This window comes from Mycetomoellerius zeteki, unplaced genomic scaffold (genome assembly GCF_001594055.1).
Source record: "Mycetomoellerius zeteki isolate Tzet28-1 unplaced genomic scaffold, Tzet1.0 scaffold114, whole genome shotgun sequence".
Taxonomy (NCBI): Eukaryota; Metazoa; Arthropoda; class Insecta; order Hymenoptera; family Formicidae; genus Mycetomoellerius; species Mycetomoellerius zeteki.
Window position 1 is genome coordinate 1298361 of NW_017256062.1, and position 15006 is coordinate 1313366.

Here is a 15006-nt window from a genome sequence, read left to right on the forward strand (position 1 = left end):
AGATGTTTGCCGTCGAGAAAGTGGATGTCTAGGTATTCGCCGTCGAGGAAATGGATGTCTAGGTGATCGCTGTCGAGGAAGTTGGTGGCTTTGATATAATATACATTAATTTTTATTAAATTAATAATTTAATTTAATAAAAAAGTATCTTTTCTTATTTATTGTGTTATTTTCCTTTATAGCTTGCTCAAAATATTTAAATACAAAGGCATACTAATAGGGACAGACATAGTGGTGGAACACTTATCCTAGTTCTCGTCCATTTAGCTGTTGTTTTTGCAGACACGCAAAAATAATGCCAATATTTTATGTAATTTTTTAGTAGGTATATAGTGAACTCACGTATACATATATTAATTTAATAATGTACAAAAAATTCAAAAAGTTTCATTTTTGTCAGCAATTGGACTTGGATTTATAGATGCCAAAAAATCAAAAACCTGCAGAATTAATATACTGAATGTGAATACATATCTACAAACAAAAAAAAACAAAAAGACCACAATAAATATGTATAGATATCTCTATGAATATGCATAAGTAACATTTGTTTTGCTATACTTGTGCATTTCGGGAAAACATTGTTTTTTCGCGGACAGGCTCTATGTATCAAAAAGTTCACCGTCTAATCTACAAAATAATTTTTGTATTCTTTGATAAATACTGTAAGTTGCAATTATAAAAAAATATCTTATTCATTTAGCACGATGTGTTTAATAGAAATGGCTATTATCAGTGCGTTTTAAGAAAATCAACTGTAATTTCGTTAAGGAAATATGTGAAGGATATGTAAGCGTTACATCAGGATACTTTTTTATTTTATTTCATTACATATCGAGCTTCTAGATATAACCGGATTCGAGGCGAGTGGTGGTGTCGCGTATTGGAAAAGGAATTATTGTGAAAGGTCTTAATTAGTGACGCGAACGAAGCGTATAACCCCGCTTCACTTATCAATTTGATCATCGGTCATCCCGATATTGTGCGCTGTTATCACACATTGTGTCGCTAGAAATATAATTTTTCGATGCGAGACAAAGCACGTTATCACAGACCGTTGATTATAAAGTTGCGACAGGCGCGTTAAATAAGATTAACGAATCAGACGGTTTTGATCCCATTGGATATCATTTAATTCCTTTATGTTCTTTATAAGCGCTCCCCTTTCTGTCTTTTTTTTGTTTCTATGACATGTAGTAGATAGATGTATCAATAAATTGATTAACGAAAATGCTTTTACATTTTTCTTCTTTACTAAACGTGTAATTAATACTTCCGTGATCATAAGTTCTTGGAAATGTAACTTATATGCTAGTAAGGTCAAGTTGTAGAAACCTCTTTCATAATTTTTCTCACACTCTCTACGAAGCTTACTTCTGAGTTCGATAAGATTTATTGCGAATTCAACTGCTTGACTGCGTTGTGCACACCGGTGCGCACTAAAAGTCATCGCACACAGATTTAGTCTTGACCAATGAAACTTCGAGCATAAATCCTGCGAACAATATGGTAACTCAGGCTAAACAGCTCGATGGCCAAAATGATAATACGCCTTTGCAAATATTACCATATGCTCTTATATCAATTTGCTTATCAATAATCCGACTTTTCACGTGCTTAATATGATACTAAATGAGTTTAATCAAATTTTTCCATCGGATTGTCACGAAAATAGCGAAATAATCTCACGCTATACGTAAAATTTATTTTATCAGAATAATTTCAATATCTTCAACAAATACGCTTTTCCTTTTACACCGATATACCAGTCGCATAGCTATAAAATTGCTCCGTTGTCTCGTACAGAGCTGTCTATATTGATTTCTGATCCAAACGACCTGCTACTTCGATTGAAAAGGAAGAGAAGCGAGCAGCAGCTGAACGCCATTTGCGGAACGGGGACTTCGCAGGAATTCAGGAAATTGAATTATTATCGTCTGTTCGTTTCGAAACTCGCGTGTGTCCGTCTCGGATGACTGACCCAGCAATAACTCGCACAGAGCTGCGGAATTTCCACGGACAATCGACGTCGCAGTAGAGCGGATAAATATCGGGACCGCCGGAAATCGTTCGGCCGCGGTATTCGATCGATCGAGCGTAACGTGCAGTTCATCCATATATACTTTTTTATTATGAACACGCGAAACCGGCCTACGCAGATTAATCGAAACAACCAAGTCGTAATTATTATCAGCATAACAAAGTTATACAACGGAACGTGTTAATCATAATACGTCTGTATTTTTTTAAAATAAAATAAACTACATTATATATTATACATCACGCGATATTTTCACGCCTCAAATATTTTTCTGACATATTAGAATTTCTATTTGTGCGATACATCTCGTATATTCGAATCATTATCGAGCATACTGATATCGTGCCGCGATGTAGTATTAATGGCGTCATTATAGAACGAACAGCCAAATTATTCGCTGATGGGTCACGCGGACGAGGGAGCGCACTGACCCCGTGCAACTATTTTATTTATGCAATGTGCAAATTGTTCGATATTATGCGCCACCATATAATTACACAGGTTCCCTATGTATTGAGTAAAAGGTCGGCAGAACGATCGCGTTTTGTGCGTGTATGAATGTTACTCGAAACATTAATAAGGAGAATGTTAAAAAGGAAATTTCTAATTTTCTTCATTTAAAGATGTAATTAAAATAATAGTGTTTTTTTTTTGTAAATTTTGATGTCATGGATACAATAACATTATTACAAAGTTTGTAACGTTTGGGAAACACTTAAAAAATTGAACACAAATATATATATTTTTTATTCAAATTTCAACATTCTTGCTTAATTTTCGAGGTATTTCCCAAATGCTACAGAGAATAAAAATTTCAAGCTATCAGAAACTTTGAACTCCACAGTACATGATATCTGATAGAAATTTTTATTCTCTATTCCTAGTTCCCTATTCCTTTGATTGGGCGCAGCCCTTTATGGCAAGAAAATGGTAGCAGCTGGTCAATTCACGAGGGTCACAACGCTGTGAGCGGAGGCGAATCACTCGCAATTTTATATTAGAACGTTAGATCTATCAGCCGCCACCCGATCTCGTTTTGCAACTTGAGCTTTATTTTATGTACCATCTGGTGACATCAGAAGAGACGAAGCCGACTCGATTGGCATAGGTATGCGCGGGAATGAGCGCATAGAAGCCGCGTACGTGCACTGAAATATTGATCCATTCTTTATCGTAGCAATAAAGCATGCTGGCAGGAGGAATACGGAGAGACGATACGCGAAAAGTCGTATTATCTCGCGATGCACGACTGGAATTGTCCGATAAACGAGCGTGAATGAAGTACTGCGAACTGTGCACGTTCACAAGTATTTTTTTCTCATTGTTACGCAATTTGTCGAATTGATTTTCCGTGAACAAGAGTTGCGAATAGTTTTCGAATTATACAATCAATTGAATGTCAAAAAATATTTGGTGGCCTTGGAAAAATTTTAACTATAAAGATTGTAAATTGGAATTGAGTAAGCCTCGTTATCGAAGGGATATGTGTCTGTTGTATCGTTTTATCGGTCTGCGAGATACAATACGACGATTTGTCCTGCGGAATATAGCGCTTCAGTTAGCGCAAGCCTCGTATAATCCGATTGGCTGGACTAACGAGCAATGCGTCGCTGCAAAAAGCGTGGAAATTCTGCAACGGAAAGTTTTAACGATGTAGCCATGGGAACGTGCGGAACTTGAACGAATGAGCAGTGGATCAAAGAGGACACACACGCACTAAATAAACATATACGTAGACTGTATTATGTCTGAGCTCGTAAATTGTTTGGCGCGAGCGCGATATTAATAATTATTATCTTTATAATCGTAGATTCGTAAGCCTTGTCTTGTAAGCGCATGGTAAAATTGCAAATATGCGATATAATGTAAAATTATAGAATTATAGTATATATTTTAATTAATCATGCTTCATATAGCGTGACTAAAAACAATGCCTTACATGGTAGTTTAAAACATCTTAAATTGTATTTGAACATTAAAAAGTGCATTAATTGAAATTGCTATTTGAAACGAGAAATAATAAAGATTTTCTTGATATCAATCCAAAAGCTCGTGCATAATGGTCTGGAGTCTTTTCAAAAAGCTGTAAAAGCGTCTTTTCTGCTTTAGAAATTTATACCGAATTTATTCTGCTGCTAAGTGACTTTTAATATAACATAGTAGAATGCAATAAATTGTTCTTAAAAAAAGGAGACACTTTACGTACAGTTGTATTCCTTTCGCAGCGGACACAAAGGTTTTAATCACGAAGGAAAAATTCAAAAAGCTCTGTGGCGCGCGGTTGGAGACTCTTTGTCGTATCGATCGCGTCTCGATCGTCCTACTTTTCCCGTGGGCTCGGTCTAGACAAGTAAATTGCGTTGTCGACGCGTTTAATTGCGCGCTCAACCCGTATCAGCTGGTCAAATTAGCAATCGAGTCCATGTGATACGATTGATAAAATAACAGATCGCCGTTTAAATGCTCGTTTAATAGATATCAAACTAAATACCGAATATTGGACGAATCCGTATATATTCAATCTATTTTGTTTCAAAATAAATTATAAACTTCTTTTCTTGATTCCCCCACCCCAACTGTATACACTTCGATTACAATCCTTCGTAAAAATGTACTTTTATATTGGCCTAGTTTACACCCTTTAGGCCGCTACCTATACTTTAAATCTAACCTAAACGCGATAGATCGCGACGGTGTAAATAGCTGTAATCTCGTTTGACTGAGGGATCTTTTTCAAGATCCCTCTTTTCTTAGGTCGCATGACCTAATTAGCTTTAACGTATGCAAACAGGCAGACGGCCTAAAGGTGTAAAGTATAAAGAAGTACTGGTAGATGGCACTCATGTGAGACTAAATGCAACGTACATTAAGTTCAAAAATATTATAAATGGGGTAAATGCTCCGTTCGAGACCTCTTTTAGATTAATGTATAGTCAAGGTACAAGTCAGATCGTATCTGGGTGTAAACTAGGCCATTGTCTTAGGAATATTGTAGAATAGAGTTTTGTGTATACAATTATTATTAGACAATAAAGTTGCAAGAAATAGAACGTTATTCGCGTGAAAATAAATTTTAAAATAAGTTGTGTTTCTCTCTTGAATAAACAGGAAACGATCAACGTCCTAGAATAGTAAATTTATTGAAGTAAATATAACAATACATAATTTAAAAAAAATTTGTTAAAAAACAGATTAAGATTTCAAACTTCGCACTAATTATTTTTAATGATTTATAGTTTCCTATTTACACAAGAAGCTGTGTGATTTTCTTCCTGTTTTGTTCTTGTTAGAACATTTGGCGATAAGTGGACGAATGTAGACGTTGTTGTGAAGTGAGAATTCTTGTAAATGCCGCACAAGAAGAAACAGTGTGTCCCCGTATTGGCACAACCGGATGCGTGTGGCTGTTTTTCGTTTCATGTGTCATGATGTGCCGATTTTTGTCGCGACATTTTATACCTTTCCCACGTGTGTCGAGTAGTGACGCTCTTGTGTTTTGTAAAGAGAACAAGCTAGAGAAACAAACAGCTAGAATCCATAACCGGCGTATCGACAACAGTTTCGTAATCGTGGCTTTAGCGTTCTCCAAATTCGGCTGCTGAATATTGCAAATGGCAAAAAACGAGGCGCGACTGACCAGAAGCAGATATTTGCTCCCTTCGGCGTGTGTATCATGATCGAGACATCCTTTGGATCTTCAACGTATCGTTTTTTTTCTTTGTCGAAGCGAGGATCGGAGAGATTATGTCTTTTTCGTATTTGACAGTTTTTTTACAATAAATATAATATATTTTTATAATAAATCTGATACATTACTCACGAATAGATATGAACATTACTATATTATATAACTATTATAAATTTACGAAATAAAATTTTTATGATAAAGGAATACTAAAGGAAAGATTTGTTAAAATAAAAGGCAATCAAATAATAAATTGAACGTATTGATTGTCAAAAATGTCAGAACAATATACTAGTGATTATATACAACATGTTCTTATATTCTCTTTATTTTAAGTAACCTTTGCAGAAATCAATTCACACTAATTGCGCGTATCGACTTGTTATTTTTCAAAATATAAGAGATACAATGACACGTAAGATATTGTATCGTTAGAGAAATGAAGAGCGTTGAAGTCTTTTCTTATCTCATTTACTACATCTTTCTAATCACGGAATAAATCCAGTGCAACAGGATCTATCGGTAAACAAACGTTGACGGTGCGATCCCATCCGACATGTAACAGTAAATCTCTCGAATAGCCCGTACATGCACTCCATTACAGTCTGACATAGTGGACATCGGATAAGCTCGTCGATCCTCGCCTAGACAGCAAACACGAGCCGCAACTGACGGATGCGTTTAGGTGACTCGCGAGCCCGCCGATTTCTCGAACACACCGTATGTAGAACGATATGAAAATGAGCCGACCACGCGTCGTACCACGATGGAATGATGGTCAATTAAATAACACTGCAGTCCACACCACGTAACAATATCCAAATATATGCACACATATATAGGGTGTCCCAGGTGCCCCATATTCTTGTTTTAGTCTATATTTACGAATTTCTCGACCAATTTGGAGTAGATCTCTCTGACAATTTCAAAATACTAACAAAGTTCAAATTGTTAATAGAAGCAAGCACTATATCGTGCACACGCGAACGATAATTCATATTTCATTCAATTTCAATAATTTTTATTTGAAGAATAATTACAAGGATCTGTTCAATTTTTTCTAAAATAAGATCAAGTCCAAATTGGTAAAGAAATACATACAGGGAATGCAGAGTATCCGGCGCACCCTGTATACATGCGTAGACGGATGAATATAAATATACGTAATAAATATATCACGTGACGTCCAAGATTAGCGCATCGCAGGAACGATTACGGGTGTCAAGGAGGCATTCTTTGACAAAGAGAACACAAAATGGAAAACGAGCTAAAGGATAACGTTAGAGTAGACCGATGATGAGCAAGTATTCTCGAGACTAAATGCTTGAAGACTGCGGTTCTCGTGCTCGTTGCGTTGTGGTAATGCGGCACCTTAAAGCCGTCATAGGTCCAGGAGCCTAACTTCAAAACACAGGTCTGTACGTCGTATGGAAAGAACTCAACGTCGATGGAGCAGGAGGATTTATATACGGCCGGCGGTTGCCACACGACCAATCCCGAATAGTAGACCGTGGCCTTGGTCATCAGCGTCACCTCGTAGTTCCCGTCGGCGCTGGAATCACCGAAGAAACGAGCCGAGCGTGATCACGATTGGCTCGGAGAGAAGGTCTCCGGATGCTGCCATCCTATCTCTCTTTCTTCTTTTCTTCGTTCCCTCTCTATCCTTCAGTCTTTTTTGATATCGACTTCACATGTATCGACAAAACGAATCTTGTTCACGTTTATACCGTTATTAAGATACTTTCACTGTTCACTACTTTGCAAAACGTTTCTTCTGATTGTGTCCAGAAGAGACTTCGAAACGGAAATCCGATATATCCGACTGTCTCGCGAGATCGACTTTGGAAATAACGCGGATTCGTGTTTCAACCTCACTCGAGAGAGGAGTTGCTAACGAAAAATGACTTTACTTTGATGAAAGCAAAAATCACGCGATTAAATGTTTTTCTCTTTAGAAATAGGATTTTAATCAAAAAGATAATATTGATTGTTCTACTGTTCTGAAAGAATACTCGATTGAATATTGTCATGCTTGATTTACAATTATTCACTGCCTCATAATAAATATGATCGTGTCATCTCGGGCTATATGGCAGCATCCGACTTCTGGGGTGATTTACAGAACTCGTGTTCTCTCTCTCGATCATTAGAGACCAACGCGACGAGCCAATCGTCTCTGATCTACTCTACGCTTAGGATCTATTTGATCGCCGTCCCCGGAGACGCATCCCGTACGGAGCCGTGTCGGATCCGCGTCTCTCGGACGTTCGGCGGGCTAATTTAATGGGAGCTCAGTTAATTGTGGGAGTGGAGGGCTCGAGGGGGTTGGTCGGGAAGAAAGGGCACGACTTAACGGCTACCATGCGAATTTACCTTGAAGCCGTCATAGGTCCACGAACCGAACTTGAGGACGCAGGTCTGCTCGTCGAATGGGAAGTATTCTACGTCGATCTCGCAGGATGACTTATATATGGCCGGCGGCTTCCACTCGACCAATCCTTGACTGTAGATCGTGGCCTTCGTGGCCAAGGTCACCTCGAAGTTGCCGTCCGCGCTGCGAGCGAGCACATTAGTGGTTCTGGGCGCTGCGGCGGTCGAGCTTACTTTGTACTTCCGATTCGATACCAAGCCGTCTTTTTTGTTTTTTCTTTTTTTTTAAATTTATTTCTGTACGTGTGTGTATGTGTATGCATATGCGTTTTAATGTGATTGACGGTATCTTCTAAATAAGTAAATAGAGCTCTTACTTGAACGTAACAAATCTGTTAGTCTTTCTGCAGGCGTTTCATCAGCAATCGAGGGTAAAATAGATCCGCGCGAATAAAAGTTATCTTTCCAAGAACCGACGTAACTTTAACTCGGATATAGAATTATTTGGTTCGAAGCGTTCACAAAATCAGGTTGGATTATCGCACAGGCTCTTATTTCGATCTACTAACAATAAGTTTGAAAGCTGAGACACGTCAATAATCTGGCTTTACAACTAGTTAATAGAATCTAACAGTTTATTGTTCTTCATTATTATCCTATTCGTAATTTGGGTAAAGGAAAAAAGTTTTACTTCAGCGTTAATAAATATTTATGCATCTCAATGTTCAACTTATTAAAGGTAACCGGATTTTTTATATGACTTATAGTACCAAATATGACCTACTTGCTATTTGTAGGTAATTACCAATCATGGTGACTTCAACAGATAGCACTAAGTGCAAGCTGTCCGTCCTACTCGATTGCATCAATTTATTGCTCAATTTATTTACGTTATTGTCAGTAAAGCAAAATGCAGAATGCCGTTGTCATGATGTAATATTTCGTATGTAATTAATTGCTTCCTAGCTGTAACCACACATATGGTTATTAATTTCCATAGTTCATATTATAAACAATATTAAATCTCATAGGATCGTATATGTGAGAAACAACCTATAGGAAATAAATTCCTTAAACGTAAACTCTATCTACTCAACTACCGCAGTAATATCACGAGTTAAGTTGACTAACAATTTGATGCTTTTACGCATCTTAAAAAAACTTATTTTAATAATGCTGAATGACACATTCGTTTTAAGATGCGTAAGAGCATTAAATTGTTAAATTGCTAGTCAATTTAACTAGTGATATTAATGCGGTAGTTTAGTAGAGTTTGTGTTTTAAAACCGAAAAATCATTTCAGCGCGCATTTTAAGAAACTACGTACATAGTAGATATATAAATTCATACAGAATTATACAAGCACTTAAGATCCAGCTAGACCGTTTAAGATATTATTTCATATAAGTCATATTATTGTAGCTTTGTATTTACAACACTGTATTCAGTTTATATTTTTATTATAACCACAATTTTGTTTATAACCAAAGAGAAGAAATTCTTTGTAAGATAGAACTAATATGGCCAACCTCTAGGCACTCTAAGACCTAGTTTTTTATTAGGGAGTTTTTGCAATACTGTTTATCCCGATACGGTGAACGCTAAGATCAGATTATCTTCTTCTTAATAATTAATTAAGAAAAATATAACGAGACTTTAACGTTCACCGTATCTGGACGTTATTATAAAAACTCTCTATTATCAGGTTAACTTGTAATTAAGTTTAACCTGATATTTCACCCAATGAGCTCCATCCATGACATCATCATAGATGAAGTCTATTGGATAAAATATCAGGTTAAACCTAATCACAAGTTATATAAATAATGAAAAATCGGGACTAAATGTATTATATAATATATCGATTGTAATGTTTTTTTTTTCTTTCTACTACTATTCCAGACCATAGACTCTAATTGATCTAATTGTAAATGCTAAACATCGTGGAGATAAATAAATAAATAGATAAGTTTGGAAAATAATTCTTTGTACATTCTTACATGTCAGTAAACATCAATATATTAATAATAAACTCGTAAATCTTATAAAAGTAATATTGAATTATTTTTTACTTCTCTAACATTTTTTTACGGAAAAAGGAGAAAACATACACTTAGGCCATATTGAGTACATATAACCTAAATGCTACTTTTTGTTAATTTTCACTGCACCTATATAAATATTTGAAAATGTCTCATATTTTTTTTAAATTTTCAAAAGTGTTTCCTCTTTTGAATCTAGTCATCAATTTTCAATTTTGGATTTAGCAAAAATTTTAAAAACTCGCCAAATTTAGATAGGCCATATAAGATCTAGTTACTTTATTGCATTTCATATTAATGCTGCAAAATTATTGATTAATAGAATCTAAAAAACAATTATTTTCTTTTTTATTTACAATTAAAAAGTTGCAAAGGATTAGTAATATCTTGATGAATATATTGATGACAGCTGTAATAGGCTATATTCATCATTATTGAATTATCTAACATTAATCATCTTATACTATAATCCACTGTCAACCCTATATTAATGAAATTGATTGGATGGTTTAATAAAGTTTCTAAATTGAAGAAATAGCGGATGTTAGTTCGAAATAACAGAGATGTATAGACATCCGTGGTCGATAGCAACCCGTTTACTGTCGAGGGTCACATCGGTCACATGGGATTGCGAAGTAAACTAAGCGCGGTGGTCGAGTTTCCCGGAGTCGAGGAGAGAATCCGGAGGTACTAAGTCATCGTGGATGACTACGGTGCACCGGGATTATTTTGCTATCGGCTTCCTTTCGTCCCTCGCGAACTATCTTTGGACCCGAAAGTTACGATCAAGTCAGAAAGTGTAGCTCACTATCTCGAGCTCTAAGCCAGCAAAGAGGAAGAGAATTGTTGCGAATTGCGAGTAAGATACATTTTGCACTGGCCTGCTTTAATTGAGAAAATACTGTTTTAAATACTTATATTAAAAACCAGGAAATGGAAAAGTTACTTTTCTGTTACTTTTACAGTTACTTTTTATAATAACAATTCAACAATAATGATGTTGCAATTTTTTTATAACTGTAATGATGATTAACTAAACGCTGAGGTTATGCTAAGGTTAGGAAAGTCACTTTAAAAAGTAAATTGTCATCATTATGCATTATTTATTAAAAAAAAAACTAATGTGTAACGCCGTTAGTTACTCCACAAGTTACATTAAAATGTAACGAATTACAAATTGCGAGTTAGTTTTTTCAGTAACGAATGACTTTTCCAATCCGTCATAAGTAACTATTGACTGTTTCAACTCTGGTGTTACATTATCATCATAAAAAGTTCATTACCAAATCGTTATTCCAATGAGATGACTAATTAAGTTACTGAATAACAACAGTTATAGTAACCAGTTATTTCCATTCCCTGTTAAAAGTATGTATCTATTAAAAAATTATTATCTTCATTTAAAGTCTATATTAATTTGTTTGTTTATTTAACATGAATATCATAAATAAAATTTTTTGCAATACAATTGTGTACCAATTGAGCTTTTTACGCATAACAATTTCGAAAAAGAAATATGATCAAAACAGATTTTTTATGACGTAATATTAACTTTTAAAGTACACTAGGGATCACTCAGACTCCAAGGATTTTTTGACTCTAAATTTCATATATTCAAAATTTGAAAATGGGCATTATGGTGCCATCTTTGTATTGTAAAATGGTGATTTTCCTTTTCCAGTATATTCTAAAATATTTAAAAAAATGAGCTATTATACCATTCGATAGAGCAAAGTTTCAGCTTTATGAATCTATATTTTTAATTATGTTCCTTTTTTTAGACAATTATACAATTCCTTGAGGTAAAAATGTAGATCAGGGGAGCTCCCCCTCCCCAATGATCTTGACCTTGATATATGTTATCAAGGTCATGATTCCGAGTGACCTTGAGAAAGTCGGAGGTTTGAGTGCACCCCTTTGCAGGAGGGGGGAGTGAGAGTCATGCTCCACCTACTGCATCCACGCATACACTTTACAACGCTATATTACTGAAATATATAGCTATGTGTTCGAAAATTACATAGTATTCCTAAAAATTGTTTTGTTAATAACTTTTTAAGGAGTAACGTCCTGCAGTTAAAACTTCCTTAAGGTCACTCGAAGTCATGACCTTGATAACATATATCAAGGTCAAGGTCATTGGGGGAGGTTCCTCTGATCTACATTTTTACCTTGATGTCTTTATAATTTTGCAAAATTTCTGGTTAATAAAAATAAAAATTTCCTTAGATTATACTATTATCATGGCTATTATCACAGCGACGATAAATCAACCCTTTCACGTTGCACAACTTTTTAGTAATATGATTTCATATAAAAACAGTTGTGATTGCATTGACTATCACCGTATTGGCAAGATATTTCTCGATTTCAAATACGTCGCCAAGCTTTCGTCCCTCGGGGAGATGTGAACTGCATTGATAATCCAACTAAAACCTGCCTTGTCGGCGAACAGTTTACTCGGCCGATTTATCCACCATGTGAGCATAGAACTTTGTATTGGATGTAAACTGAACAGCTCGTGTGTTTATTCGTACAAAGGGAATAAATGTACGAATCGCGTCGCCTTATGTTCGCATAATCATGGTCCGAGCGCTTCAATCTTTCATATAAACACGAGCTGCCACTTAGCAGATATTAACCGAGTTGTACTCATATAATGCACATATATTTGAACGAAGAGTGAAAGATTTGCCCAAAGTGAGATGTAATTCCAATGCGTTGAAAGTATTAGGAGTAATAAATCAATATATGTTTAATAAAAAAAAGCTATTTGTCTTTCATTTTCTAGATATTTGTATGAAATTTATAAATTCAGTCCGTTTTATTGTACAAAAGACCAGTTTGTCATTGTAGCTATCGTGTCTGATACATTTCAGTTTTACTCTTTGCTCGAGAAAAATGCATCTCGTCCGCGCACGAGGTTATATTTTTCCTCTTCCTTCGCATCATTCGTCTGAAGTATCACAGATCTACGTGCAAATGCACAGATCCCCATCCTACGTGTCTCGAATTTCCGTCGGAAAATGTAGCCGGATTTTCTCTTTACACGGCACGTGGTTCAAAACAACGACATCGAGGAAAAGACCGAGGTGCAAGTTCGCTTGTAAAACTCGTGAGAATCTTAATTGGGACAATCTATTTTTCACACGATTGTGCTACATTATTAAGATGAACACCGATTCTCTTACGGATCTTCGAGAGGGCCAATCATTAAACACGATCTGACGGGATACATTATTTTGCGAGATATCTCGAACTGTAATATGACGTGGCGTCTGTAGCCATTGTTGTGTGAATCCCTCGCTTTCCAAAATCAATTTACGCCCTGATGGAGATTCACAAAGCTATCGATTTGTCTGACAATTGTCTGAAAGACGTGAAAAGCACATTAAGACTGTAATCGCCAAATATCGTATATTGTTGTGATGCAATTTTGAAAGTTCTTCGTGTATTACCAAATTTACATTAATGAATTTAAAATGGATTTGATCTTCAATCGATTTTAATATGAGAAAAATTAAATATTTTTTATGTCAGAAACCTCCAATTATATTTAAAATTATAAGACCATTTAAAAAAAATAATTTATATTAAATACGTGTTTATAATGTAATTATTTTACTTAACTAGTGTAACATGACATACATATCATGACATTGGCACTTGTTATGAATTATTGAGCAGTATGTCTTTTACTTGTAATCTTCTGTTTGAAATCTCGAGAACAATTAAACCGATTGCAAGCTGTACAACCATTTGTTTAAAACTAAAAAGATTCCAATTCTTGTTAGTTCAGATCAAGTGCCACTGCACATTTCGATTTCGAGTCTATACAGTGTTATCTCGCCACGTTTGGCAATTTGTATATGTCCGCCTGTGCTTCTCTATCTCGAGGTTTTAAACGCGAAATCGCAATTTCCTGCCACAAAAACCCCCAATGATTCTCGATGAAGGTTCACGTGAGAATGTATGTGCCACGATGAAAGCTTTTTTCGAGGTGCGTTCGTGAAAATAGCGCTTCTCGCGTTACCTATCAGCCGCAAAGTGATATGATACCGGGCGCGTTAGGTATGTGATATATTATATACCGAATGCCCTAGATTCTTTTCCTTTTAATGGTAGATGCTTGAGAAAGTAAGAAGGATGAGAAATGGCCATTTCAGTATAAAGAAATGGACAACTTTTTAGTTTACACTTTTGATAAATTAAGCGATTTAAAAATATAATAAGTAATAAAATATAATAATTACAAAAAACATAATAATAGTAATTTATAATAGTAATAATAATAGTAATTATCAAGTAGATATGTTATAGATACATTAACTAAAACTGAATATCAACTTAATAAACATAAAAATATAAAATTACTAAAAATTTTTAATTAATAAGATATCTAATGCTGAAAATGGCGAAATTATAAAAACAAGTAAACTGCTGTCATATTTTCATCAAGAAAAAATTTCGCATTCGTCATAGAATACGTTTTCAAAGGAAGCGATTAAAATTGCAATTACTGCATATGAAAGATAGAAATTGCTGCGTGGATAAATCGTTCATTTCCGTTTTTGCGTTAAGAGATTTTCAGATGGTGTTAGAGTTACTATTAGCGTGAAAATCGTTCAGTCTAAAACGCTTTCACGGCACGTCCGTCGATGCGACCTGGCGTATCGCACACGGGAAATAATCAACGAATCGAAACGAATCGAAGTAGAGGGAGAGGAGCGTCGACGGCAAAATGAAAAATTGCTTGTACTGAGGCAGTCTGTCGAGGTCTCCATTATCAGGAAAGGTGCAGGCACCGATATTTCATGGAATTAACCGGCGGCGGCCAGATACAGCGACTCCGATTCTGCTGAAAAATA

At 35.5% G+C, this 15006-nt stretch overlaps 1 protein-coding gene across 1 annotated transcript in view; it reads right to left on the bottom strand.

The window, feature by feature from the left end:
• Window positions 1-15006, bottom strand: part of nAChRalpha4 (nicotinic acetylcholine receptor alpha4) — a 197192-nt gene that overhangs the window by 74603 nt on the left and 107583 nt on the right. Inside the window, exon 5 of the mRNA XM_018457315.1 lies at window positions 7098-7278. Coding sequence (XP_018312817.1) covers window positions 7098-7278 — 181 coding nt within the window. The remainder of the gene's footprint in view (window positions 1-7097; window positions 7279-15006) is intronic.